At 53.0% G+C, this 27,933-nt stretch overlaps 2 protein-coding genes across 3 annotated transcripts; both read right to left on the reverse strand.

Annotated features, from left to right (window-relative positions):
* Positions 1 to 789: 789 nt before the first annotated feature.
* Positions 790 to 7,721, reverse strand: LOC113993925 (maestro heat-like repeat-containing protein family member 7). 2 transcript variants are annotated; one of them, XM_027732526.2, is made up of 18 exons: positions 7,089 to 7,721; positions 6,781 to 6,845; positions 6,319 to 6,666; positions 5,825 to 5,975; positions 5,517 to 5,581; positions 5,255 to 5,404; positions 4,922 to 5,070; positions 4,505 to 4,652; positions 4,066 to 4,259; positions 3,840 to 3,977; positions 3,436 to 3,550; positions 3,127 to 3,264; positions 2,740 to 2,916; positions 2,457 to 2,606; positions 2,197 to 2,298; positions 1,707 to 1,809; positions 1,378 to 1,434; positions 790 to 1,228 (listed from the first exon to the last, which is right to left on the reverse strand). In XM_027732526.2, the coding sequence occupies exons 1-18, from the start codon at positions 7,207 to 7,209 to the stop codon at positions 1,122 to 1,124; spliced, it is 2,478 nt and encodes an 825-aa protein (XP_027588327.2). In that variant the 5' UTR covers positions 7,210 to 7,721; the 3' UTR covers positions 790 to 1,121. The 2 variants fall into 2 exon arrangements, with proteins under 2 accessions (XP_027588327.2, XP_027588328.2); XM_027732527.2 differs by lacking the exons at positions 5,517 to 5,581; positions 5,825 to 5,975; positions 6,319 to 6,666 and having other exon boundaries at positions 7,089 to 7,720.
* A 1,341-nt stretch (positions 7,722 to 9,062) lies between these two features.
* On the reverse strand, positions 9,063 to 19,246 carry LOC113993926 (ribosomal oxygenase 2-like). The gene is given in 7 exon segments (XM_039391433.1): positions 9,063 to 9,629; positions 12,054 to 12,156; positions 14,452 to 14,555; positions 17,311 to 17,412; positions 17,415 to 17,432; positions 18,623 to 18,963; positions 18,966 to 19,246. Coding segments are annotated over 7 exon segments (918 nt in total). The 5' UTR covers positions 19,051 to 19,246; the 3' UTR covers positions 9,063 to 9,464.
* Positions 19,247 to 27,933: the final 8,687 nt, after the last annotated feature.

Below are 27,933 nucleotides of genomic sequence, written 5' to 3' on the forward strand. Positions count from 1 at the left end.
GGCAGCACCCGGCAGACGTGCCCTGGCAGGGCCCCCTTGCCCTCCTTGTCCCCAGCCAGGCCAGCCTGGCCCCCTTGGGGGTGTGCCCACCCTGCTGCTGAGGCCTGGCCTCCAGGGCTTCTGCCACAGGGCTGGAAGAGGCCTCAGGAAAGCAGCAGAGCAGCCAGCTGGCAGGGAAGGAGGTGGCTGCCTGGGGGCTGCTTATGGCCTCTGCCCCCCCAAGTCCTGGGGGCCTTTCCCTCCACCCTGCCCCTCGGGGCCTGCGCCCAGTCTGTCCCCTCACAGCCTTCTGCCACCCATCCCCTCACAGATTCCCCTCAAGGCTTCCCTCTCCCTTGTCCCATCAGGGCCTCCACAGCACCTCACCCCTTCCTGGCCTCCCAGCGCCCCCTCCCCTGCGGGTCTCCCCCAGCCCCGCCAACCTGCCCAGCAGTGGTGCAGCCCTGAAGGAGCTCCAGAGGAGCTGCTCCAGAGGCACTTGGGAGCCCGGAGCAATCCAGCCAGTAACACACAGGCAGGACACAGACGCTGCTTCCTGGCTGGGGAGGGCTTGCGGCCATCTCCAAGGACAAGGTGCTCAGGGTTCCCCACAGCTCCAGCCTCTGCCCCTCCACTCTGCTGCAAGCGTTGAGGCTCCAGAAGAGCCATCAAAGGCCAAGGGGCTTCTGCCCACTTTTGCTGGCACGTTGCACAGCGGGGCAAGTGTTGCTGAGCACAAGGAGCCCTTTTCCCCTCTTCTCCAAGGCCCTGTGCACACTGGGCACCAAAAAAACCTCCTGGGCTTCTGTATGTGATAACATGGATGTAATATTCCCATGCTGAGCTCAAAGGGGGTGCTTGCAGGGAAGAGGCATCTTCCCCACAGGCTCAGGTGGCCCCAGGAGATGGAGCTTCCTGCATCAGTTCTCCACAGAGCTGCAGCAGCACAGGCAGACACTGCCCTGCGGAAAAGGCCGGGTCTTCCACGCCCTGCACAACCAGTCTTGGAGCTGCTGGAATCTGCAGTAGGGAGCCATCTGGACAGCTCTCAGCACGTAGCAGTGTTGAATTGCCAGGCCTGCCATGGCGAGTCTGATGTCTTCTGTCACACCTCTATGGGCTGGAAGAGGCAGCAATGGAGACTACCAGAAATGGAAGAATGAAGTTCTCCGTACAGCTCTGATGATGTGGAGCGTTTCCTGGGCCAGGTTTGAGACGGCAGGGCTGTCATCAGTCATGTCTTGAAGGGCTGGAAGAGAAAGGAAGAGAGCCAAGGTGAGAGGCCAGAGGTGTGGGGACGTGAGGAGCCCCTCCTGCCAGGGCCATCCCAGCCAGCTCTTGCCATGGCCAGGAGGGAGCAGGGCCCAAGGGGATCAGCTGGAAGGTGCCCTCGCTCACCCTGGCAGATGAGCTGCAGCTCTGGCTGCTCCTGCTTCATGGACCTGGCGGCGATCCCTGGGAACACAGAGCCTGTCAGGCCCCAGAGGCACAGGTTCCCCGCAGCGGCGCTGCCAGCCCGGCCACACGGCCTCCTGCCCTGGCAGGGCTGAGCCCGGGGCCTTCCCGCATGGGGACGCCCCAGGGCTGGGCTGGCACAGGGCGGCAGCAGGCGCTCGGGGCCACTCGGGGCTCCACATGCCCTGGGCCGCATCCTGCTGCCGCTGCAGCAGCCGGGGCTGGGGCCGAGCTGCAGCAGGGCGGGGAGGGACCCCGGCCTTGTGGCTCACCCAGAAACTTGATGGCCAGCTTTCGCAGGGGCTTCTCTGGGCTCTCCAGGAATGGCAGGGCCTGGCGCACGTACTGGCCCACTCGGCTCCTGTCCTTTTCCAGCTGCAAAGAGCGCCAGGGCAGAGAGGGAAGGCTCGGCTCAGGCTCTGCCCCTTGGCCGGGCGCTGCCTGCCCCCAGCACGGGGCTCCCCTGCCCACAGAGCCCTGAGGCCTGGCCAGCAACTGCTGGGGCCGGGCTTTGGGGGGAGCAGAGGGCTGGGTGCTCCTGGGGAGCCGTGGGGCGGCCCTGCCCCACAGCCCAGCTGGGCCGGGGCTCCATGGCAGCCTGGCTGCGGGGGCAAGGGAGCCTGGAAAAGAGCCCGCACGCCCCAGGGAAGGGAGCAGTGTGTGGGGCACAGGCTGGTGTCTGTGGGTGCAGCAGTGGACACAGGCACCCTGCCAGCCCCACACATTGGGCATCAGGGGCTGGGGCTTTGGGGCCGTCCTTACCAGGCACTCGGGAAACCTCCACGGCTGCTCCATGGTCACCAAGTCCTCAAGATCTCTCCACTTCAGGAACCTGGCTGCACCAAACAGTGCTCTCCAAGAGGCCTGCACAGCAACAGAGAGCGGGCCATGGCACCGCAGCCCAGGGCACAGCACCCACATCCCTGTGCCAAGGCCAGGAGGAGGCTGCAGGCGACCATGGGCCAGGGCAGGAGGCACAACAGCCTCCTCCCATGGGGACACCAGAGCCCACGAGTCCTCACCTCTGCCACACGCTGGTTCTCATTGTGCCAGTTGAAGTAGAATGGCACCAGACTCAGGTACACGTGTGGCTTTAGGCTCTTGCTCCTCTCTGTCGCCTCCATCAGCTCCTGGAAGAGGAGCATGGAGAGCTGCTGCAGCTGGCTGTGCTCCTGGTGCAAAGGAAGAGGAAAAGACCTCAGCACTGGCTTCTCCAGGCCCACCGGGGCACAGGCCTGAAAAGACACTGGGCCCAAAGTTTCCTGGCAGCACTCAGTGCCCACGATGAGGGGCACAGAGCCTTACGTTGTCAAAGAGTGGCCGCAGAGCCTCAAGCAACTTCAGGGCAGTGGGGGTGGATATTATGACGATTTGGAAGTGCAGCACGTTGATGAACGCGGAGAGGGTCATCTGAACTGCGTCTGTGTCTGCATCCTGCAGTAGCTCCAGGAGGCTTTCACTCAGGCTCCGGATGCTCTTAGCCTGTGTGGAACACAATGCTGTGGTGCAGCCCCACGCTGCTGCCGCGGGGCCCAGAGGCCAAAGGTGCGTCCCAAAGGAGTCGGGCAGCTGAACGGGGAGGGGGAGAGCTGGGAGCAGCTGCCACAGCTGCCAAAGGCCAGCCAAGGCCAAGCTACTGCCTTGCACAGCCGCACGCTGCCGGCCCGGCTTCAGCCCCTGCCCCCTGCTCACCATTGCGGGATCCCTGCTGAGCACCACCAGGCCTCGGAGCGCCAGGCGACGCCTCTCCGGGCACTGACTGCGCAGGTGCCTGGAAATAATCTGCAGGACGCTGGGCCCATATTGTCTGGGGTTCAGGCAGTGCAGGACCTGAAAGGCAGGGAGCAGTGACGGGGTGCCCGGCCGGCAGGAGCCCGGACCCGCCCGGGGCTGGGCCCAGGCAGCACCACAGGGTGCAGGCACCGTCCCGGGCGGCTGCGGCTGTGAGAGGGCAGAGAGGGGGAGGCAGCTGGGCCAGGCAGCGCTCGCCATCAGGCTCACCTCCACCAGGAACGCCAGGGCAGGCAGTTCCCACAGGGGCTCTCCCCTGCTGAGCCGCGGGAGCAGGCTGACGGCGATGCTGCAGCAGAAGGAGTGGGATACACGGCACAGCTCCCTGCAAGGGGGAATAAAGGTGCCAGAGACCCTGAGCCAGGTGGGCAAAGCTCTCCTGGGACTGACTCACACAGGCCTGGTCTTTGGCCACCAGCCCAGGAGAGGACATGGGCACTTTGGGAGGTGGCTCCTCCTGTGCAGCCACCCCTCTCTGCCTTTTCCACTTTGCTCAGCCATCCCTGGCTGCCAAGGCCCTCTGGCCCAGCACACGGGCACTGTGAGGGGTGGCCTGTGCACAGGGCAGAAATGACCTGTGGGGGTGTGGGGCAGTGGGGAGAAAGGGCTCTCACCTGGCCAGCAGACCCACTGCATAGTGGTGGCTGTCAGCCTTGAGGAGCATGTCCCAGCCACACTTGCGACCGATCACCATCAACACGTCCTCATCCAGCAGCTGGCGCAGCAGGGCTTTAACAGTCTGCACTGCAAACCTGTGTGCAGAGCACAGCCCAGGTCAGGCACAGAGCCCTGGCCCCAGCCCCGAGGGCGTGGCAGGGGGAGGGGACTGGGATGGAGCACCTGTTGGGGTTGGGGGGAAGGCTGCGCTGCTCCCGGCATCGCCTCCAGAAGGTCTCGACCTCCTCTGACATCTCCTCTGTGCTGATGAAAACTTGGAAGAGCAGAGTCAGAAGGAGGCGCGGGAAATTGTCCTTCACTCCCCCTGGGCACCAGGAGTGGGACAGCTGGAGGATCTCCCAGAGTGCCACAGTTGCCTGCCAAAGACAAAGCACCCAGAGACGGCTCTCAGGGCCCAGATGTCCATGTGGCAGGGCCCAAGCATGGCAGGGACAGACCAGGGGAGACACAGGGGGATCCCCCACCCTGGTGTCCCTGAACCTGCTCCTAAGCCAGGCTTGCAGCCCAGTGCCTGGGGCAGGGAGAAGCAGTGGTGAGGGAGGATGGAAAGGCGTCCCAGAGGCAACCTGGGGGCGAGCAGAGGCCAGCTCAAGAAACTCACAGCCAGGGCAAAGACATCCCTCTCATCCCCATCAGAGGTGCGTCTCCTGTGCGCTGGCCAGTATTCCAGCACACGGAAGAGGATCTGCAGCACCGGCTCCTTAGTCCATCTGGAGGAGATGAGTGTCTTCCACATGGTGCGAGCAGCTCTGTGGAGTCACAACTCTGCCTCAGGGGGGTCTGGGACACAGCTCTGTGGCCTGGGCAGCTGCGGGGCCCAGGTGACAGAGCCACGGTGCCTTGTGGGGCAGGGAGGCAGGCTGGCCTCAGGATTGGAGGCTGACATGCCAAAGCTGGCAAAGAGAGGAGCTGGAGTGTCCTGGAAGTCTCCATGTCTCTGGCACACCATTTGGGACAGGCTGTCCAGGGGGATGGGGTCTAAAGGCAGGTGAGCCCTCAAGGCAGGTGGGCCCCATACCTGTCACAGGCTGGGGCAGAGCGCAGCAGGGTCACTGCAACGTCCATGGGGTGTTCCTCAGTCAGCAGGACAAGAGTCTTGTCCAGCCTGTGCTCAGCAGACACATTGGACATGAGCCACTGATGGATGCACCTGACTATGGCCGGCACCTGGAGGGGACACGGGGGACAGTTGGAGAGCTGCCAGAGCCAGTAACTTGCCCAGTTTCCCCCAAGAAGTGCTCCCCTTGCCACCACACTCTGCTGGTCTCAAAGGCTGAGGGGGCCCAGCGCAGCCGGCGTGAGGGGCCACAGCATCCCTGGGGGACTGGAGCCCTGGCCACAGGCTGCTTACTTGCTTTGCTTTGTAGACACCGTTCTCCACAAGCATATCCAGCAGGGCAGCGCTGGTCTGGGCACTGAAGAGGTCCGAGTTTGCCGTGTCCCCAGTGGCCATGAAAGTGGCCTCTTCATGCCAAATGCACCTGATGAATCTGCAAACCAGCTACAGGAGAAAGGCAAGGAAGAGAGAGGGATTTCCCCTGGAGGGCCGCGACAGCGGTGCAGGGCTGAGCAGTGAGAGCAGGCCCAGCCCAGGCGGGGATGGCTGCAGGTACCTGTGCTGCCCTGCGGAAGCGGCCACGGGCACGGAGCTGCTCTTCTGTCTGCTCCTGGCCTGCATCTGGCAAAGAGCGAGCGTGCTCAGAGCTGAGGGTGTGCGGGAGAGGCCGGAGAACACAGCCCAGGCCTGGGCTCCAGGAGCAGGCAGGGCCAGCCCCAGGATGCCCAGTGGATGGAGCACGGCTGCCAGGAGATCAGCCCCTCTGCCCCCCTCCCTTTCCCTGAGCATGTCCAGAGGGGATGGGACAGGATGAGGCCAAGGGGGCTGCAGCCACCAGCCCTGTGGCCCAGCTCCAGCACTCACCCTCCTGCGGGGGCTGCACCTGCTGCACCTCTTCAGGCTGCTGTGCTGGAGCAGCCCTAGGGCTTTCCTCCTTCTCCTCCTCCTTCACCCAGGCCAGCTTGGGCACCGTGGGGGGTCTCTGCTGCACGTCTCCGTCTGGGGTTTTGGCTACCTGCAGCAGAGATGCCATGGAAAAGCTTTGGCTCCCCAAGTCCTGCAGTCGTGCCTTGAAGGCAGCTGCAAGAGAGAAGCCTGGGAAATGCCTCGCCTTATCCAGTCCCACTGTCTGGCCTCAAGGGCACCTGCCCCAGGGACTGGAGATGCCTTGAGCAGCCCCAGGTCCCCAGGTCCCACAGTCTGGCCTGGAAGATGCACAGGGGAGAGGTGGAGAGCTGCCAGAGTGAGCAACTTGCCCAGCTTCCATGGAGAAATATTTCCCTTCCCAGCACACTGTGCCAGCCTCAAAGGCTGAGGGGGCCCAGCGCACCCAGCTTGGGGGGCCACAGGCTGCTTACTTCAGCAGAGACAGCTCTCTCCTCAAGAAACTCCAGGCTGGGGGTATCGGCCAGGCGCTGAACAGGCGCGGCGTCAGTGCTCGCCACGCCCTCCGTCGTTGTGGCGTCGGCCTCCTCCGTGAGACCAGGCAGCACAGAGTCACAGTGTGACACATCATCGGTGGACGTGGTGTCCCAGTGGGTTGTGAGATCACTGGTTGCGGTGTCACACTTTGCTGGGACAGCAGTCGATGCAGTGCTGACATCAGGCTTTGTCAGCTGGGTCAGGATGGTGTCAGGCTGGGCCTGGACATCAGCTGGTGTGATCCTGGCCTTTCTACGCCGACTGCCCATGAATTTCATAAATGTCTGCAGGAGAAAGAAGGGCAGGGAAGAGAGGGATGTCCCCTGGAGGGCTGCGACAGCGGTGCTGGGCTGAGCAGTGAGAGCAGGCCCAGCCCAGGCAGGGATGGCTGCAGGTACCTGTGCTGCCCTGCGGAAGCGGCCACGGGCACGGAGCTGCTCTTCTGTCTGCTCCTGGCCTGCATCTGGCAAAGAGCGAGCGCGCTCAGAGCTGAGGGTGTGCGGGAGAGGCCGGAGAACACAGCCCAGGTCTGAGCTCCAGGAGCAGGCAGGGCCAGCCCCGGGATGCCCAGTGGATGGAGCACGGCTGCCAGGAGATCAGCCCCTCTGCCCCCCTCCCTTTCCCTGGGCATGTCCAGACGGGATGGGACAGGATGAGGTCAAGGGGACTGCAGCCACCAGCCCTGTGGCCCAACTCCAGCACTCACCCTCCTGCGGGGGCTGCACCTGCTGCACCTCTTCAGGCTGCTGTGCTGGAGCAGCCCCAGGGCTTTCCTCCTCCTTCTTCCTCCGGAACAGCCTGAGCAGGCTGAAGCGTCTCCCTGCCATGCCACAGTCTGGTGTCGAGGGCACCTGCAAGAGAGAAAGAGAACCTCGGAGAAACTCCGGGCCCTAAGTCCTGCAGAATGGCCTGGAGGCCACCTGCCGCAGGGATTGGAGACACCTCGGAGAAGCTCCGGGTCTCCAAGTCCTGCAAAAGGGTCTTAAGAGCACCTGCCGCAGGGATTGGAGACACCTCGGAGAAACTCCGGGTCTCCAAGTCCTGCAAAAGGGTCTCAAGGGCACCTGCCACAGGGATTAGAGACACCTCGGAGAAACTCCGGGTCTCCAAATCCTGTGGAAATGCCTCGAGGTCACCTGGAAATGAGAAAATCCTCCAAAACGCTCCGGGTCAGCAAGGCACGAGTTGGCTGCGCGGGGGCTCCGCACAGCACCGCTCTGTCCCGTCCTGTCCCGTCGCCTGCTCCGAGGAGCACTGTTGACACTGTGGCCGTGTCACCAGCAGCACCTCTGTCACCGCGGGTCATAAAGGGCCCTTGGACACCCTGCCCCCTTCCATCCCACCGGCCGTGCCCAGCGTGTCACAAAGGGCCCTTGGACACAGTGCCACGTGGCCTGGGGCCTCCCCCAGCCCCGCCAACCTGCCCCACCTTGGAGGGAATCCGCTCTCTGAAGTATCTAATCTGGCTGGACCTGAACTGTAGGAACGGCTCAAGAAATGAGCAAACACTCCCCTCCTGTGCCTGCTCACGGCAGCACAAGGAGCCCCCTCGGCCGCCGACTCAGTCGCAGCGGGAAGGGCACGGGGCCTTCCACACAAGCTGGCACGGCCTCCTTGGGAGAAGTGCTGGCTGGTGGCCATCCTAAACATGGGGGGGTGACACCAAGAAGGAAGGTGTGGGCAAGGGCACCAATGCTGCTGGCAGCCCTTTGGCCAGCGCTGCACCCAAATCAGCAGCTCTGGCAAGTCCTGGCCAGAGGAGACCTGCCACTGCCCCGAGTCCTGGCAAGGCTGCTGCCCGTCTCCTGCCCCAAAGAGCTGTGCCCCTGTGTATTAGTTCATTTGAATACATGCCCGGAATAAAGACAAGTACAACAGACATTCAAACAGTACAAAAAATCTTTTATTGCAGTAAGAATAAAAAACTAGCAAAGAGAATCAAAAGCTAAAAAAGAATACAAAATAACTGCTTTATCAGTTGGCATTCATACAATACTATGAATGGCTTTTATTATAGTATTAACTAGTAAAAAGGGAATTAAAGGAACATTTAAAGGATATTAAAACAATACTACGAGTGGTTTTTAATACAGTATTAACTAGTAAAAAGGGAATTACAAGGATATTAAAAAAGGATATAAAACATTTGCTTTCTCAATTGCTTCCTCTCAATAAACTGTGCTTACCCACACAGACAGGCCAGGGCTGCCAGGATCTGCAGCAGCTGGTCGGTGCCCGTGCTTAGCGGGCGTCCCCGCGGAGCAACACAGTCTCCATGGCAGGATGAGGATCGCTCACCCCAGCATCCTGACACCCCATTTTATCAGCTCCACATTACACCACGTAGGGCCAGTACCCAGTATAAGGTGATGCCTGAGTGGCAGCCAAACCCCGCCTGTTCATCACCTGATAGCAACAGTCTGTGCATGCCCTGCTGTAGGGCAAGGGGCCAGCGACCCCTGCCCACAGAATCTTCCTCCCATCATCATCTTTCTCACCCCTATGGATGACCTCTACCACTGTGTTTCAAGGGTAGATGTATCTATCTTGCAATATGTAGCAAAACCAAGGAAGAACTCAGCTCTGATAATAGGGGATATCAAGCTGACTTGCTAAAAAGCACAATGGACCTTACAATTAACCTGTGCCATGAAGTTACATTGTACCATACTCTGGCTGGTTTCACATCCTAATATGATTCCGTTCTCACGCCTCTATGCTCCATTGATCATCTAATTCAAAAGTACCCCCCTTACAGTTTAGCATGGCAGTGATCCCTAGGGAATATCTGCTGGCCTATCCAGTAGCCTCAGTAGAGGATGTGCTAAGGACACACCAGTAAGAACTGCTTTTAGTTGCTCCAGTAGCTTTGCTCCCTGGGCCATAAGGCATGCACCAGAAATCCTGTTAACATCTCGAGTGTTTAATTAAGCATGAGATCACATTGCTCAGTTCCACTGTTAAACTGCCTCTGTGGTGCAGCCTCAGCTCATCTGGGCACTGCAGGGCTGGGCAGAAAGGCTCTGGGTGCTGAGGATCACGGCAGAACCCAGGCCCTGCTGCCATTTGGGGCAAGCTCATCTCATGCAGCAAAACCCACCATGGAAAGATAATTTTTGGTGTGTCTGCAGGAACAAACCTGGGCCGTGCCATCCTCACTGGCAGTGTCATCTGTCCCCACCATGGGAGTGTCTCTCCTGTTCCTTAAGGAATGATACACATAAACCATCTCCCTGCGAATTTCATCCTAAAAGACAGCAGGGAGGAAACAGTTACCTGTGATCCACAGCCTCAGACTCATCTCACTGCACTTGCCAATGCTCCTTAAGTCTGGAGTCACTCTTACAACAAAGCATGCCAGTCACCCTCCCAAATGAATTTTCCAACAGCCACCTCCGACAGCAATAAGGGACTCTCCAAAACACCTCTGAAAATTTATTTACAATCATCTTCTGCCCTAAAACTGCCCCTGCTAGAGTCCCAGGAGTGATGCTGTACAGAAAACAGGCCATTTCAGGGAAAGTATTAATGAACAGGTGTGCCTCAACACATTTCCAGTCTGATACTGATCTGTTTCTTAAAAATCACATGCCCATCATCAGTCCTTGGTCAGAGCTGTGCAAAGCAATTCAGAGCTCTCTGGGCAGGTTGCACATGGAATTTGTGGACACAAGTCTTCCATGTGTCCTGTCATCCTGGGTTGATCTGTGTGACATCAGAAGGCAAGGTGGCCCAAAAATTGGGGGGGAAAGAGTCTCCAAAACCTACACAGTCTCAATATGGACACGAGCAAGATGGAGGAAAAAAATCAGAAAGTTATGGGGTGTTTTTCTTGGGAAACATTCAATTCATCCAAACAAACCCCAAACTGTACAAGATAATCTTTGCTGTGTGTCCCGCCCCCTTTTTTTTTACTAAAAAACCTTCATGGATAAGAAGCAGTATAAACACAGCGTAATGCAAGATGCATGTACCAATGTTGTGGAACAACTTAGTAGTGCTCCTGGCACCTGCTTGGATACAGAGATAACCCAGAAGTGAAGACTAAATGCAGCCACAGCAGCAGCTGCAACCACCAGAATTCCCTCTCTTGAGAAAACCTATTTTTATAAATTATTCCTGTTCTTAAATACAAAGAATAGAAAAAAAACCCTATTATCAAGACCTGTAGAGGCCATTTAGCTGCTGTAATGATCTACCCCATCAAACCTGAGACAAAAGCCATGTACCTCCCCTACAGAATCATAGGCTGAATTTAGTTTTGAAGCCCCCCCTCCAGAAGGTTGGAATGTGCCATATCACTCAACAAACAACCCCACAGTATCCTAACAAACCCTAATGGGATGCAGGATCCAGCTCAGTGTAACTGCATGACCCTTACAGACCTTTTGCACAGGAGAGCAACAACTCACATGCCTCACATGCACTCCCCAGCCCACCCAAATGTACAGAGGTGGCTTCACTGTACCCACAGCATTCTCTTGATCTGGTTCCACGGAGATGAGAGTGTGATCTCTGAACTGCAGTCTGGTTTTGCTGTCTATTTTTGGCAATTTCCCACCTAAGAGAAATAAATCCTCCTTAGAAAGGCAGAAAACCAGACAAACGGTTCAACTGAGCCCCCCTGTGCTCTCCCCACTCTCTCAAGGCTGGACTGTTTGTTAAGCTATGTTTCAACACCCACATGTCCTCAAACTGGTTGTGGAGGGGGCAAGGAGAAAGAGATTTTTTAATTCTCTCACCTTTCCTGTCTGCAAATAACTATAATAAACAGCAAGCTAGAGCCCAGGGAAAACTGCTCCCAGTTAAATGCTCTCGGGATACAGTTGATCACAGCTGCCAGTTCCAGTCTAGGATAATCTTTATTCCACTCGAAGGGAGTGTCATCTCTCCCACTGGACACGGGGAGCAAACACACACGTGGGGCCTCACGGCACACGAAGCTGATGCTGGACTGGGATCTTTGCCTACCACAAAATACTAAAAGTCCCAAGAGGAGCAGAGTTAGCAACAGCTCTACCATGGCATCAGCCAGTTTTAGTAACTTCAAAACCCACCTGGAGCATTCACCTGCTAAATATCCCCACGTGAATTCAAGCTGCACAGATCAGGCCTAAGCCAGTACAGAAATGCTGTAAAACTCTGGGCACTCCTCTTTTATCTTTGCAAGGTTAACACTTAGTCCCAAAACAACCACCTTTGTTTGTTTTACACATTCCCCATGAAAGCTCACTTTCCCTCGCTCTGGGGCTACTGCAATGCTAAAGGGCAAGCAAATGCAGTTGAAGAGACACTTGTTCCTCCTGGAGCTGATCAGCACGACAGGATCACCATAAAGAGGTCACACAACAATTTACATATCCACTAACTTCTAAAGACTGAAAAGCTTGGCCTCAGAGGAATTATGCCTGTCTGACAGACCCCAAGCAAATAGCATTACTTTTAGAAGGAAACAAGCCATACAAAGACACTGTGATAGGAAAGAAAAGCAGTGCAATGAATTAGGCAATGCTTGAGATGGAGCCAACCTCAGAAGAGTCATCCTGAAGACTTCAAAAGAAGTGGCTGGGCTGCTAGACAAGGCAGTGCCATTGCACTGAGCCTTCAGAGCAGATCAAGTGCTGAAGTTCCACCAGGGTGCCCCGTTATTCCCTCAGTCCCACCTACCCACCATCAGCAGTTGCCTCGGGATGCTCGTCCGCAGCGCCACGTCATCTTTTGCTGTGTCAAACACCAGGCCAGGAACTGCATCCAGTAAGAAATCTCCCCAAGAGCTGATGGACAGGAAGAAACAAACAAAAAAAAGTTCCTGAAATAGCTGCACTGAAATAAAACAGACATCACAACTGGTGTCATGGGCTGGAAACCCCGAGAATTCCAGATCTGCTCAGTGCCTTTGGCCCTTCCGTTACTGCTCTGTAGCCTCAGGCAAAGGCTTGTGCACATGTGTGTCCTCACCACCCTCAGGCCAGTGGCACTTCTACAGAGGGAAGGAACTGACTCGAGAAGGGTCCAGTTTCTTCTGCTTCCAGGTGCTTGCCATTTATCAGTGACTGCAGCTCAAGTGATTGATGAATTCCTCCTGGGGTCTTTATCATCCAGCCACGGGCACATACAGCCCCACTGCACACAGTGAAGTGTGTGGGGTTGGTTTTGTCACTTCACGTGCTTTTGAGACATTTCTATTGAAGGAGGAAACGTACCCAGGGTTATCAAATCCAACAGGGCATCAGTTTGCAGCTTGACTAGAAACTTAATTACGACCCCAAAACCAAGATGCCTGCAGGGATTTGAATGACACCTGACAGGCAGTTTGTAGGTGTCTTGTTTGCATTAAATCTCCATTCTTAGCCTACATACTTAACCAAAAACACTGGCTTTGATCCCTGTGCTTCTGTTCCCCACTTGTACCAATAAACCAGAGGAGGAGAGGGAGGATCCTACTCCTGCCTGCACCTTCTGTGCCCAGCTTGAGTCGACCTGGGCAGGAAGAGGCTCACGCCAAAGTGCTGCCCTGTCCATGGGTGACCTTCTTCCCTCCCACATCCTGAGGCTGATTTAATGGACAAACATCCAGGGCTGCCAGCAGAACTCCCACCCACCCAGGGCAGGCAGCAGGGCAGGGCCTGTCCTCCAATAGACACTTCACCCTCTGCTCTTGTTCTCCCTCAGCACTCCTGGCTGTCAGCTCTGATCTCTAGACACTACTTTAGTTTAGGAAAAAGAAAAAGTGCCACTTTTTGCAGTCTCAATATTTTTTTATCATCTCCACTCAAGTGTTCCACTGTCTGCTACACAGTGGGAGGGAAGAACTCTGGCCAGTGAAAGGAATTAGACATCTACTCCTCACTACTTCCCTTCTTTTGCCCCCACAGTCTCCATCTGCCAGCAACTGTCTTCAGCTACTCACTGCTTTTCCAAACTGCCCTGCTTATCCCACATGTGCACACTTCTCTCCTGCTGGGATCTGGCCCAGACAAACCTGAAAATAACCTGAAAGTGCCACCTCCACCAGCACTTCCTCCACAGCTGCTTTCAAGGATTTCTCTTCAATTTGCCAGGGAAATGTTTCCAGATCATACTCCCATCTACAAGTCAGAACACCAGCCTGCACCAGGACTCCTGCTCGTTTTCCCTGCACTTGCTGACAGGAGGTGCAGAGGCAGGATGTCAGCACTTCATCACCAACAGCCTTAACGGGGGATGACTCCACTTTTTAACCTTGGAAGAAGAGCAGCTTTTCCTTCTCCTCTCCTGTTTTTTGGGGTTAGTTTTTTTTTACCTTCTGAATAAAAGAACACGTGTGTAAATTGAAATCATCTGAACCCAACTTTTAAGAAGACTGACACCTTTGAGCAGCTTCCTCTTAACCCTCTCTCCATGTTGGAGGAGTGGCCAGATGAAGAGTTACCAGCCCATCCTGGCTTCCAGAATGGCACAGCTGGTGGTTAGAGATTCATCTCACAGTTATCTAGAATATGCCCAAACTTGTTCTGCCCTTCCTAATTCTTAACTCAGACCAATGGCTCCAAACCCAGCATCTGGGAGGCTGATTAGGTTGGCAAGAACATTTCCCTGTGTGATAACAGTGTGGGCACAAGGACTGGGAGTGTGTCATAAGAAATCTGACTTGCATACGTGGGGTAGGAGATAAAAAAAACACAGATAAGCAGAAAATGTTTGCTTGCAAGGAAGAATTGGCAGCAAATCTGTCAGAAGATTAGTGCAGGTGACTATCAAATACAGGAGAAAACGTGATGAAAGGAGTAACTCATGACTCTTTATCTGAGCTATGAAATGAAGAGTAACTTCAGCCACTGATGAGAGATTTTTTTAAATACAGAAGTGAGTTTGCAGTTGTAGCATTTTCCACATTAAAGCCTACAGCTGGTAAATAATAAAATAAGCAATTAAAAAGCAATCAAGCTTGCTGTTTCAAATAACAACAGTCTTCTTGCTCCCCTCCTTCCCCCAAGCCCCAAAACTTCACCACATCTCAGGTCTGTACTGCTCACACACATCACCTGGCAGAGGAAAGCCACACAAAACAAAAGATAAAGAATAATTACTTGTTTTGGTAGGTACTGATGGTCACGTGTGTGGAATGGGAGGTCCCAAGAGGAGTGTCAGCTTGGTGGATGGTCCCTCTTGGGAAGTACAGTAAGTCACCTGGCTGCAAGAAAATTGATATATTTAGGGCACCAGGTCAAACCTTATTGCAGTCAGAGAAAATACTCTCTGAGCAGACAGTCTGACAATATATATCCTTTAGAATCACAAAATGGAGCAGTCCTGCAATGTACACTTTAATAACATAAAGAACACTAAGCCAGAAGTTCAGAACCTTAAACTTTCCAACCTGCTGTCACTATTTACTGAAAACATGAAACAAGCTTTTTAACATCACAGAACACACAGACTCCCACTGAGCTGCAGGAAGAGGACAAAGAAGCAGCTGAGATGGACCTGCTGGCAACACAGTGGGCTGGCAGAGGAGCAGTGAAATGGGGATTTGGTCAGATCACATCAAAAGAAAAGGCTAGTATTCCACGAGAAAAGTCAAATAGTCTATAAAAATGGTAATCTGTTACAATACTGTTGTCTGAGATTTTCAGTTAAAGCACTTAAAAAACAGGTACGACCTTCCTCCTCCTCCTCCCTATCTTTCTTCTCATCTATGTAAATTAAAACTCCACACTGGAAAAAAAACTAGATAAGGAAAGTCAAGGCAAGAAAGGTGTAAAGCACATAAAATTGCCTCCAAGAAGGAAATAAAAGTTTACTTGTGGCTTGTCCTGTAAACACCTACAGAGTTGGACAGCACAGTCAAAGAAAACTGCCTTCCTTACCAGAGTGGGGACCACAGCAACCAAGAGTATTCTGAATTCTCTTCATTTGAAAGATGGAGAAAGGAAATATTCTAGAAAGATGTTTAGGGAGGAAATAGAGTCAAACAACAGCATCCCTCTCAGAGGCAGCCACAAAGAGACAACCAAACTTTGACAGCAGCCACCCAGAAGAAATGGGTCACAGGAAGTGAACAACAGCAAACAGAAGAAAAATAAATTAAAAACTTGGATAACTTTTAAGCCCGTCATTATTCCATAAAAATGAAAGGCACTGAAGTCTGGTCCAAAATATTCCAGGAATGAAAAAGGGAACTGTAGTTTACCAGACTTTGCATCACCCAGTACACGATGACGATTGAATATTCCCCTCTGTCAAACAACACAGCTCATGATGTCAGCATCCCATCCAACATGTCACACTGTTCCTAAAACACCTACACCATCCAACATGTCACACTATTCCTCAAACACCGACACCCAAATGCAGCTCTGGACACTGAGAAGAGCAGAGAGAGGCTCCATAACAGGCCAAAAGGCAGAGAAACTCCTGAGGATTCCAACATGGAGCAGCACCACCAGCTGGACAAGTAACACTTCAAAAGCAGGTCAAACAGAACAGGACAAGCACCAGATTCCCTGCTGACACTCAGTAATCTTCATGAAATGTTCCTTTCATTCCAAAAATCAACCACCAACCAAACACTTGAATTTCAGGTTTGGAAAAAGGAAGAGCAATTAATACAGCAAGTTTATATGGGGTTTGGGTCATGCTTTTCTTTATCAGCCAAGGATAAATATTTAAATCTCATTCACCAGAACAGTGACAATGTTCAGTGCAGCAGTAAGTCTCAGTGCACAGGAGGATTAGCCTGAGGGATTACAGGCAGCATGTAAAAGCATAAAAATGTTTTATAACCATACACAAACCCAGTGTTTTTTCTGCACACAACTCCACAAACATGACCTAGGAGTCAGGGTGCCCAACCTGGAGAGTACTAGTCAATTTACAGAAATAACTGGGGGTTTTGGCCCATTATTTAAATACTAGAAGCAAAGGATACCTTTAAAAAAGGATACAGACAACTCTCACCCAAATTTCTCGTGCTCGCAGTGTGCAAACCCTCCCCTCGTTAATTTTTAGATGGCTACAATTCAGAGAAATTTAAATTTGAACTCATTTTTTTTGTCTCTATTTAGAGACAACAGACAGAGGAGTTGTGAAGTGGGACCTGTTTTATCCTAAGGCAGGCATTTGGAAATCCCTGTTTCTCTCCAGTCACTTCAGTAAGTGCTAGAGAACTAACCCAAAAGGAACATCTGCCACACAAATAGCCAAAATTTCAGGTGGAAGAGGCTTATCCCCAACAGAGCATCAGAAACCTCTATAGGGTGCCCAGTGGGGGTAGATGGCATGAGTTAGAAATGCTGGATGTGAGGCTGCTGAATAACAAGCATAAGGAAAATGAAACTCCAGGTGTATTGAATGGAAATGAAAATATTAAAAAGCAAAATACACATATAAGGATTGGATTTTTTGATTTGATTTAAGTGGGATAGTCCAATTTTTTCTTTATAACGCAGTGTATCTTTGTATGTTTCTTTTAGAAGCTGATTTAAAATGCATTTGGACCACAGGAATTCATCATATCAGAAACTTCTTAAAAACAGCAGGACCAACAAGCACAACCAGTCTGCTGTTACAGTCCAGCTGAAGAAAGAGCAAGTACTTAGTAAAGGAAAAAGGACTTGTAAATTCTTGGGGCCTGAATGAAGTGAAAATGAAAAAAACAGGTGCTAGAAAGCTTCTGCAGCTGTGAAAACAAACTTCTCTTTTTATCTAAGGGAAATACCAGGTCTGGAAAACCCAGTTTACATGATATTATGATTAGATATTACTATTAGTAAATTTTCAGCAAAAATACGTAAGAAAAACGACTACAAGGAAACACAAATTAAAAAAAAAAACATTTTCCTATAATGTTTAGTGGGGGGGAGGGTTAGAAGCACACACACAACAGCAAACACTGCCATCAGCAAAAGCCCATGCACAATTTCCCAGGCAAGGTTGTGCTGTCCTACCTCAACATCATCATAGTGAGGAGGAAGGCCCTGGGATCCCTGGGCAGTGATGGAAACATTGGACCCCACCAGAGACCCAAAGCAGCACTCCAGCTTCTCCTGAAAATCTTCCACAGCTCCTCCTGTAAAAAAAAAGATGCTGTTACTTGCTGAAGAGCTCAGGCAAGCCCAGCCCACATCCTCCCCATGGCTTGGGAAGAATGATCACATCAGGGACACAGAGGCTGGGAAGGAAGGTGCTCTGTACCAGTGTTTCTCCTGAAGGAGAGCACTGGAGATGCAAAGGGGATCTGCCAGGAGAGTCATTGCTAAGCCAAAAAGTCTGGTGCCCCAACCTGGGTTTGTTCTTTTCCCTGTGCCATCTTTAGGCTGCACAACCAGACAGACAAGGCTGAACAGAGGAAAATAATCCCACAAACAGCAAAACACCATAAGACAATAAGCACATGCAGGACCTGCATTCTCTCACCAGAGAGAACACACAAAGGTTAGAGACCTTTCACCAGTCACTCCAATCATTTGGGAATATTCAAAACCAAACTTGACTCATCCACACCCCACATGTGACAGACAAGGCACCGAAGGGAAACAGCAGAACGTGCCAAGTACCAGATCCACACAAGTGCAGCTTGGCCATTAAAGCTGACAGCAGCCAGGAACACTATACCTGGGACTCAGCTTGTATTTGGGATCTTATTTGGGCCCACCTCACAATTCAATTGTGTTGACACCTTCGAGACTACCTGAATCAAAGCACCTCCAAGAATCCAAGTCCTTTACACAACTGTGCAGCACCACTGTCTCCTTCTCAAACTCAAGGACTGAGAACACTCAGCTAAAATGGGCTGGTACCTTTCCATGGTGCAATTCACTGGCAAGAACACTGGAAATATTTCACATGGTTTCACACCTTACCCTCCATTAAAGGGAAGTGGCTCAAAAGCCACAAAGTTTGCACAGGGAAACAGTGGGGCAGAAGGGATAATTTAAGCACAGATGCCTAATCATCAATTTTGTGCATTTGTTTTTTTTTCCAAACTTTTATGTGTCAGAGCAAAATTTTAAAAAGAATATATTATTACACATATTATAGCATGAATCAGATTTTGTTCTTACTGCAGAGCAGTGAAACATGATGGACAGTGCAAAAGTATAAACTGTGTTTTAATACAGCTCATGTAAAGATTTCAGCAGGTCATCAATGTCAACCACTTCCCCTGGGCACAGAGATGAAGCCATGTCTAGTGCAACTCAAGTAAAACACACCACATTATTAAGCCAGCATCAGTTATATCCAGTGAAACAATCCCACCTTAAATCTCTGAGGCTGATGAAACTGTATTGTTGCCTTTTTCTGGTCAAAATCCTTCTTCAGCTGCATGTAATTCACTTTGCCTTCTTTATTTAAAACCTTCTTCTCTCCATTCACACACCTGCAGATATTCCCATCTCGCCCATAGTACAGGCCCTGGCTGCACAGCTCCTTCAAGTCTGACAGCTGGAACAGGGACAGGGAGTAAGCAGCCACCAGGGGATCATTGCTCTGCACGAGCAGTGGCTTTTGCTCCCAGTACTCCTTGAAAAACACCTCTCCTTTGATGGGGGAGATCAAGCTCCCGAAGAGGCTGTCTGGGTTCTCAAAACTCAGGACTGAGAACAAGCTGCTTCCAGCTTTGCTCGTTTACACTGTGCCTGTGTTTCTTTTCCCATTTCAGCATGCTTCCCTCCTTCCTTGGGCATGGTTCCTGTTCAAGAGGAGAGAGGACCAAAACAATCAACCAGCAACACAACCTCAAGAGCTCACGGGCCCAGAGCAACAACTCTTCCCCTACCCAGTGGGATATCAGAGTATCCCGGGAACAGCTCTGGTTTCAGAGCCTCACTATTTGCTCCAAAGCATTAACAGTTTACAGAAGACAGGGAACATTGTTAGGCCTTCCTGTTGATGCTCCTTAATTACTACATTTACAAGTTTAAAACTTGTAAAATTTACCAGTTTAAGAACTAAAAGACCAAGATTCTGCTTTCAGTCCTGTCGAGCTGTCAAACTTTGTTTATGTAGAACAAAAAGAATTCTTTCATACAAGCACAGACATTTCATTTTAAAGCTGGAAGTCATGTACTTTGTTTTTCCCAGGCAGATAGTATGATTGTGTACCATTATGCCAAAATAAAGAAGTTGATCTACAAATGGCTTGGCTGCCAAATTCTCAGGAAAGTTAAGGGGAAAATCAAGTAACGGTAGGTAACTGTGCAAGTCTGGAAAGCCAACACCTGAGAAGTTTGAACGTGCTGATGCCATAATTTCTAAGTAAAAATGACAGTTCTACTCCCTACACCCATTTGATAGGAAATGCTATCAATTTGTTGAGATACTTTTATTTACACAGATCCTGTATTTTGAAACTTAAACTCCAGTTCTGGTATTTACATGCAGCACTAAGTTCTTCTGTGCAGCAGGACACCCTTGCTGGCCCACTAACTCCTGGGCAGTGTTTCATCAGCAGCTCCTGCACAGCCTGTCCCTCAGCAGTAACCGAGGGTCACCTCAGCCCTGCAGGAGGGAATTCACATCACCTCCTTCCTGAGAGAATGAACATTCCCAACTGCAGCACGAGGCAAGGGAATGCGTAAAAAATTAAAGACTGAAAATCAGTCCCTGACTGACAGCAAGATCTGAAGATGCTGCTGAAGGCACCAAGATCTAAAGCTGACATCCCCAAATGACAGCAACACAAATGCAACCAAGCCTGGATTAAGAGTTTTGAATTCCAGACCTAAATCCATTGTACCAACCTCTCAGCTCATTCACACTGATTTAAAGAGGTTACATTCAGATATTTACTATTCATAGAGCGCAGCTTCGTTTACAACACGGGCTGTTCTGTAGCCTTCTGCTGGTTATTACAGCTGTTCCAAGCCCCCTGCCATGGGCAGGGATACCTTCCACAAGATCTAGTTGCTCAAACCCCCATCCAACAGGATCCAACCAGGCCTTGAGCACTGCCAGGGATGGGGCATCCACAGCTTCTCGGGGCAACCTGAGCCAATGCCTCACCACCCTCCAGCAGAAAAAAATTCTCCCTTACATTTAGTCTAAACCTAAACCGTTCAGCTTAAACCCATTGCCCCTTGTCCTGCAGCTACAGGCCCTCATAAAAAGTCCCTCTCCATCTTTCTTGCACCACTTAAGCCCTGACAGGCTGCAAGGAGGTCTCCACAGAGACTTCTCCAGATTGAGCCATCCCAACTCTCCCAGCCTGTCTCCGCAGCTGCTCCATCCCTCTCATCATCTTCCTGGCCTTCCCTGGACTTGATCCAACAGGTCTGTGCCCTTCTCACGCTGGGAGCTCCAGAGCTGGATGCAGCGCTCCAGGTGGAGAATCACCAGAGCGCGGCAGAGGGGCAGAACCCCCTCCCTCACCCACGGCCCGCTGAATGGGATGCAGGATACGCCCGGATTTCTGGGCTGGGAGCTCAGCGCCAGCTCAGCCCCAACTTTCCATCCACCAGCACCCCCAATTCCTTCCGTGCCGGGCTGGAGGACAAAGCCCAGCGCAGAACCCCACACGGGAGCAGCTGCTCCCCGCCAGGGCTGTTCCCTCCCACACCACGGCAGCTCCCTGGGAAGCGGCGGGAATACCGCCGGGCACAGCGGGAATAGCGCCGGGCACGGCGGGAATAGCGCCGGGCACGGCGGGAATAGCGCCAGGCACAGCGGGAATACCGCCGGGCACAGCGGGAATAGCGCCGGGCACAGCGGGAATAGCGCCGGGCACAGCGGGAATACCGCCGGGCACAGCGGGAATAGCGCCGGGCACAGCGGGAATAGCGCCGGCACAGCGGGAATAGCGCCGGGCACGGCGGGAATAGCGCCGGGCACAGCGGGAATACCGCCGGGCACAGCGGGAATACCGCCGGGCACAGCGGCTCCGAGGACACGCGGTGTCCCCGCTCCCCCCTCCCGGCTCCCGCCGCCTCCATCCAGCCCCTTCCCGTCCCGCGGCCCCGCACTCACCCGGGCAGGAGGGAGGATCGCGTGGGATCGGGGCGGGCCGGGATGGATCGGGGCGGGCGAGGGGAGGCGAGGCCAGGCTGGATGTGCCGGGTGGGAGCGGGAGGCGATCCTGCCGCGCTGGGAGTCACGGCAGGAGCCGCTTCCGGGCGGCCAGTCGGAAATCCGGCGGCATTCCAGGGTCATTCCAGCGTGTATTCCAGTGGGAACGCAGCAGCACTAAGGTTAATCAATCTGCTTCATACAACGGTGCCTGGGCTTCAGCTCCGTTATTTATTTTTTTTTTCCTGGACCAAAAATCTTCTTCTGGAGTCTCCCTGAGTCTCCCTCAAAGAAAACTTTGGAATCCTCACCGAGCACGTGAAAACTTCCAGAAATATTTTTGGATGCCTGTTAATGGTTTGGTTTACGTTGGCTAATGATGTCAGAAACAAAAGGAAATGTTAGATAGGCATTGCTGAAGCTTTGTTCTTGTGTACTGGCTTGAAGGATACGAAGCAGAACTAGCAGAAATAAAAAAGGTGGATTTTGGAAACCTCAGCAGCCTTACAGTGCACGGCTGATGTTGGTACAAAGTGACACTGCCATAAGTGTAACTAGAAGGACCTTTCAATGACAGGTAAGAGAGGGGACTGTGTCCTGTCAACAACTTAAGGAGGGAGAATAACAGAGCCTTGCACATCTCCAACACCAGTTCAAATCCTTCCCTTTACGGAAAGTGGGTTTCAGTCTTGTTCCTCCTCACAGTGTGGTTGTTACACAGTCAGAACTTCTGCTTCCCTGGCACCAGCTGGATCATTTGGAACAAATGTCGTGATTCCAGTGGGTTCTGCATTCATGGATGCATCCAGCAAATTCCTGTGTGCTGAGCAGAGGAAGTGGCAAAGTATAATATATAGAAAAGGGGGGTGGAGGAGAGAAAAAGGCAAACGCTGCTCATACTGTTCAGTCCTTGTTCCTTTACCACCTGGACCGCTCTGTCGCCAGCTGACCAAAATATCCTGGTCACTTGAACATGAAATAAGGATTAATCAGCATGTGGCTGGGTTACCAGCAGAGAGATTTTGCCAGGGGTAAACCTACAGCTGTCCTAATTGTAGAAATGTGTACAAATTAGATAAAAAAATTTAAGTTTCTTTAGAAAGCTTTTTTTTCATAGGCCTGTGAGCTTCAAAGAAAAAGAAGACAATCTCCACTTTCTAATTCTGAGTTCATCACTACATCCCTCAACATCCAGGACATTTTGCAAAATTTATTAAACTTCAAATATTTTAATGTAAATGCTCATCAATAGTTGGGATATTCAAAGTGAAAAATAGGTCACTGTCATGAAATTCTCTTTATTTCTTTCATGAGAATTAGCAAGCTTTGAAGAAGGAAGTAGTTCTCCAGACTTAAAAGGTTGCATCACCTAAATTAACACTCACAGGATGGGCGTACCAGCAGATGCTAAAAATAGAGAGGCCACATCCTGCACCTCAGCCAGTCACAGACACCCTTAAAAAATGTTATTTCTGTTCCAAAAATCCACAAAGTACCTCAGCATAACTGCCTGGACACCATCAGGGTGAATACTCAAACAAATACACATTTACATAATGGCTGTGGTGTTTTTAATTTGCTGTGGGACATAAACCCCACACATCTGAGCGGCTGCAAAACCAGTAGGAATGGGGAAATACTTTTGAGTACCTTTTTAAAGACTTCCGGGCTGATCTGGAGAGACAAATTGGCTAAAAGTATTTATTCCCATCCCAGTGGGGAAGGTAACACAGCTTCAGAGGAGGGTGGTGGGCGCTGTAACCAGCCCTCTAGCACCCCCCAGACGAGAAATAATGCGTTTAAATACCGTTTGTTATTTTTAACTACTAATACAAGCAACAGCTTTTTGAAGTGTAATTGATCCCGGTATCATCCCTGTCACTGCCTTAAGAAAATAAAAATTATAACCTTTGCTGTAAAAATATCCAGTCAAGTTTCATCAGCATTTACAAGGGCCTGTAGTGACAGCACAAGGGGGAATGGCTTCAAACTGAGAGAGGGCAGGTTTAGATCGGATATTACGAAAAAATTCTTCCCTGTGAGGGTGGTGAGGCACTGAAACAAGTTACCCCAAGAATTTATGGATGCCCTATCCCTGGAAGTGTTCAAGGCCACGTTGGATGGAGCTCTGAGCAACCTGGGATAGTGGAAGGTGGAAGGACTGCCAATTCCAGCACAGGGCTCCTGCAAGCACACGGCTCTACTTCCACCCTGGAAAGAAAGCCCTTACCCTCCGTCTCTCACGTGCAGTTGGTGGGGCAGCCTGGGCACTCGGTGGGCAGCAAGAGCTTTCTGTGGTGGCACCTTTTGTCTGGCAGGAATCTTCAGTTGGATTCAATTTTCCAGGAGGTGGGACCGGCCATTGCAGAGCAGGGCTGAAGAAAGGGAACAGCAGCTCTTTTCCTAAGGAAAAGAAGTCTGGATCCTTTGGCTTTGAGGTGCAGTTGTTGGGGCAGCCTGGGCACTTCTTGGGCAGCAAGAGTTTTCCGTGGTGGCACCTTTTGTCTGGCAGGAATCTTCAGTTGGATTCAATTTTGGGGAGGTGGGACCGGCCATTGCAGCGCAGGGCTGAAAAAAGAGAGCAACAGCCCTTTTTCCCAGGAAAGCAAGCCTGTAACCTTTGGGTTTCAGGTGCAGTTGGTGGGTTTTACAGATTGGTCAGGGGCTGCCATGTGGTTCTTTAGATGATTACTTCGAAGGCGAGATTAAGGCACAAAACTCCAAATGTTAGGTCTCAAACAGACAATTTGCTTTCTTTGTAGCAATAAGTAATGGTAAAATCGAGGCGGGAGGGGAGAAGAAGAGGGAGAGATAAGGAAAAGGAAAGTACAAAAAGGTTACCACCCCCAGTGAGAGATCCAGGTGTAGTCAGCCTCAGGCAGTCATGGAAGGACCGCTGGAGAGAAGCAGGGGGGAAACAGACTGGATGCAAGACAGACAGGAGACGGAGCAGGTGGGACATGAGCAGGACAGAGGCAAGCAGGATGGAGCGAGGAGTGGGGACCAGCAGGGGACCCTGGCCAACACTGACTGGACTCACCACCACGCTGGGCACTGCCTTAAATCCCCCCCTGTGGGCGCTCACTGGCCAGCCTGGCACCGGGCACACCTTTACACGATGTTGAATGGCTAAGCTGCTGGTATACAGGCAGGCTGGCTCTGCCAAGGCGGGAAAATGTACCAACTTTCTGTTGGAGACTCTCCAGGGGTTCCCCAAGACTCCAGCAAGCAGTCTAAAATGTTTTCCTAGGCTGACGAAGACAGCCCTGCAAAGAGCTAAAGCCGGTGTCCACAATTCTGTTCAGTCACTGGGCTCCGGGGGAGGTTCCTGGTAGCCTTTTCACTTGGAAAGTACATCACCTGATGGAAATACTTTCGTTAGTGTGAAGTGGTTAATTGCCGCTTGGGACACTTTAAACGACTTGAAAGAAGCCTTGCACAAGGAGCTTAATTGCTCCAGTAACACCTATAGAGCCTCCGCGGGACAGATAATTACCAGTTCCTTATTGCAGAGGTCAACATCAAAGCAAAGTAGAGAGTAAGAAATAAAAAATCTATTACAACCAACAACTGGTCCTAGCAGCCAAAGCTTCCAGGCTTTCTTTCCTGGCGAAAAGGGCTGCTGTTCCCTTCTTTCAGCCCTGAGCTGCAATGGCCGGTCCCACCTCCCCAAAACTGAACACAAATGAACATTCCTCCCAGACAAAAAGGTGCCACCACAGAAAGGTCTTGCTGCCCAAGAAGTGCCCAGGCTGCCACACAAACTGCACCTCAAAGCCAGAGGATGCAGACTTTTTTTCCCGAGGGAAAGGGTTGCTGTTCCCTTTTTTCAGCCCTGCACTGCAATTGCCAATCTAACTCCCAAAATTGAATCCAAATGAAGATTCCTGCCAGACAAAAGGTGCCACCCCAGAAAGCTCTTGCTGCCCAAGAAGTGCCCAAGCTGCCCCACCAACTGTACCTCCAAGCCAAAGCTTCCAGGCTTTCTTTCCTTGAGGCAAAGCTGTTGTTTCTTTCTTTTCAGAACCCTGCACTCGACTCCCAAAATTGAAGACGGACAAAGATTCCTCCCAGACATGAGGTGCCCAGTCCAGGCCTCCCTGGACACTCTGCCAGTGCCACATCAAGATCCTGTGCAGCAACAGGATCCTACAGCAAAAGCAGGTGTTCCCGACTCCAGGGCTCTTCCCCGATCCAGTATGGCAAGAGCAGGAGACGGAGTATCTCAGCACCTCAGTTACTTCTGGCAAGAGACTCCATCCCTCCCAGAGCCTCTGGGAGACCTGCCGGAGCCACACACAGGAGCCCCTCTGGCCAGGTCTCCCTGGGGAAGAGGGAAGAGCGGGGAAGAGCAGAGCCCGCTCCTCGCCGAGGATGCACATGGCAGCAAAAGGCTGCGGGTAGGAGTGGGAGCCCAGGCCATTGCAGTCTAAGATTCCCAGGAGCAGGTGGCCCAGCAGCTCCTGTCCCCAAGACACCGGTTCTCAATCCACGGCTCCCGGGAAGCTGCGGCTTTGCCGGAGGAGAAAATCCTTTCTCTGGATCTGGACAAGATCGTCCAGTGACGAAGGCAAGTGCTTCCAACTCCAGGGCTGTCTCTTGAGCCGCCTCTAGAGTAGAATATCAGGGAATATCTCCGCATCTCTGTTCCTCCCTGCGATAGCCTCCATCCCTTCCCCAAGCTCTGGCAGTCCTGGTGGACTGCAGGCAGATTAGCCTCTGCCTAAGGGACAAAATCCAGCCTATATGGCAAGGACTTCAAGAATTTCAGTTTTGAGCCAGTAGGGCACTGCAGTACTGTTGTGTAAACACTAAATAAGGAGAAGGGGAAGGAAGAAAATAGAAACTTTTTTTTTTTTGGTTGCTAATAGGTTTTTTTCACGTGGGTTTAGGGTGGATATTTGGGAAAGGTTCTTCCCTCCGAGGGTGGTTGGGCACTGGACCAGGCTCCCCAGGGCAGTGGTCACAGCACCAAGGCTGGCTGAGTTCAGGCACACGGTGTGACTCTTGGGGTCGGTTCCGTGCTGGGGAAAGGCTTGGACTCGACGCTCCTTGTGGGTCCCTTCCACCTCAGCACGTTCTGTGATGGTGCGATGAGTTCCCTCTCTTTCAACACTTTTGTTCTTTTTAGGGCTCCTCGCTGCCCGGGGGCCGAAGCCCGCCTTCTGCGCGCCTGCTTCCCTGTCCGTTGTGGCGGCCGCAGCCAGGCGCTGAGTGCCCGCTCCCGGGCGGGCTCGGCCGCTCGCTCCAGGAGTGGCGGGGCAGCGCCGGCGCCTCGAGGATTCCCGGGATTCCCTCGCCGGTTTCCAGGCAACGCTCCCCGCGCGCTCCTCGCTCCAGGGCCGAACGTGCGCAGCCAATGGGAGGCGGCGGAGTGGGCGGGGTGAGGCGGGGATTGGGCGAGGCGGGGATTGGGCGGGGCGGGGGCGGGGCCGAGAGGGGCGTTTGAGGGGGTTTGGGTGGGAGCGGGCGGGAGCGGGAGCGCTGCCGCTGAGCGGCCCCCGGGCAGCGGCCCCCGGGCAGCGGCCCCCGGGCAGCGGCCCCCGGGCAGCGGCCTCAAGACCCCCGGCGAGTGGCCCCCGGTGCGCGGCCCCGGGGGAGGGATCCCCCGTGCGCGGCCCCCGGCGAGTGCCCGCTGGTGAGCGACCCCCGGTGAGCGACCCGCGGTGAAGAAGCCCCGGTAAGTGACCCCTGGGGAGGGACCCCCGGTGAATGACCCGCGGTGAACAACCCCTGGCAAGTGACCCCCGGGGAGGGAACCCCGGTAAGTCACCCCCGAGGAGGGACCCCCGGTGAGTGAGCCCCGGCGACAGTCCCCCGGTGCGCGGCCCCCGGGGGTGTCTGTCCGGGGCTGGGCGCGTTCCTTCCCCGTGCAGAGCCGAGCGGGGCCGTGGCGGGAGCGGGGCCGGAGCGGAGCCGGCCGGGGGGGCAGAGGGGAGCCCTGAGCCGCCTTCTGCCGAGGGAGCTGCTGGAAAGGAGCCTGCGCTGGGAGGAGCGGGGGACGTGGCCCGAGGCTGAGGCAGGGGAGCTTCAGGTCAGCTCCTGGAGAAAGGTTTCTGGCTGTGTTTTTCGGGGGGGGCTCGGGCACTGCAATGGGTTGCCCGGGCGGAGCCAGCACCCCGGCAGGTGTTTCAGAGGCGCCGGCATCTGGCCATGGCTGACACGCTTTAGTGGTTTGGGGGTTGCTGGGGCAGTGCTGGGCTGACAGATGGACTTGATGGAGTCATGGAACGTGCTGAGTTGGGAGGGTCCCACCGGCACCGTGGAGTCCAGCTCCTGAGTTTTAGGCACCACTAAAGGAACTGAATCTGCATCGAGCTGTTTGGCTCCAAAAACTCTTCTGCCCCTAGTCTACACTGCCAAGTAAAACAAAACAGATCGTGCAAAATAGAGGCCTGTGTTCCCCCTAAAGGGAAGTCAGGCAGTTACAAACCAGGACAATAAATCAAACAGAGCTTGCATTCATGGTCCCCACAGTTGTATGACACATCAAACCAGTCCGCTGTTACCCATGTAGAACTCTCATCAGGAACCCCAAACTTTCTTGTGTGTATTTGTATAGATAT

This window comes from Pipra filicauda, unplaced genomic scaffold (assembly GCF_003945595.2).
Source record: "Pipra filicauda isolate LSUMZ 115617 unplaced genomic scaffold, ASM394559v2 scaffold962_size61265_pilon, whole genome shotgun sequence".
Taxonomy (NCBI): domain Eukaryota; kingdom Metazoa; phylum Chordata; class Aves; order Passeriformes; family Pipridae; genus Pipra; species Pipra filicauda.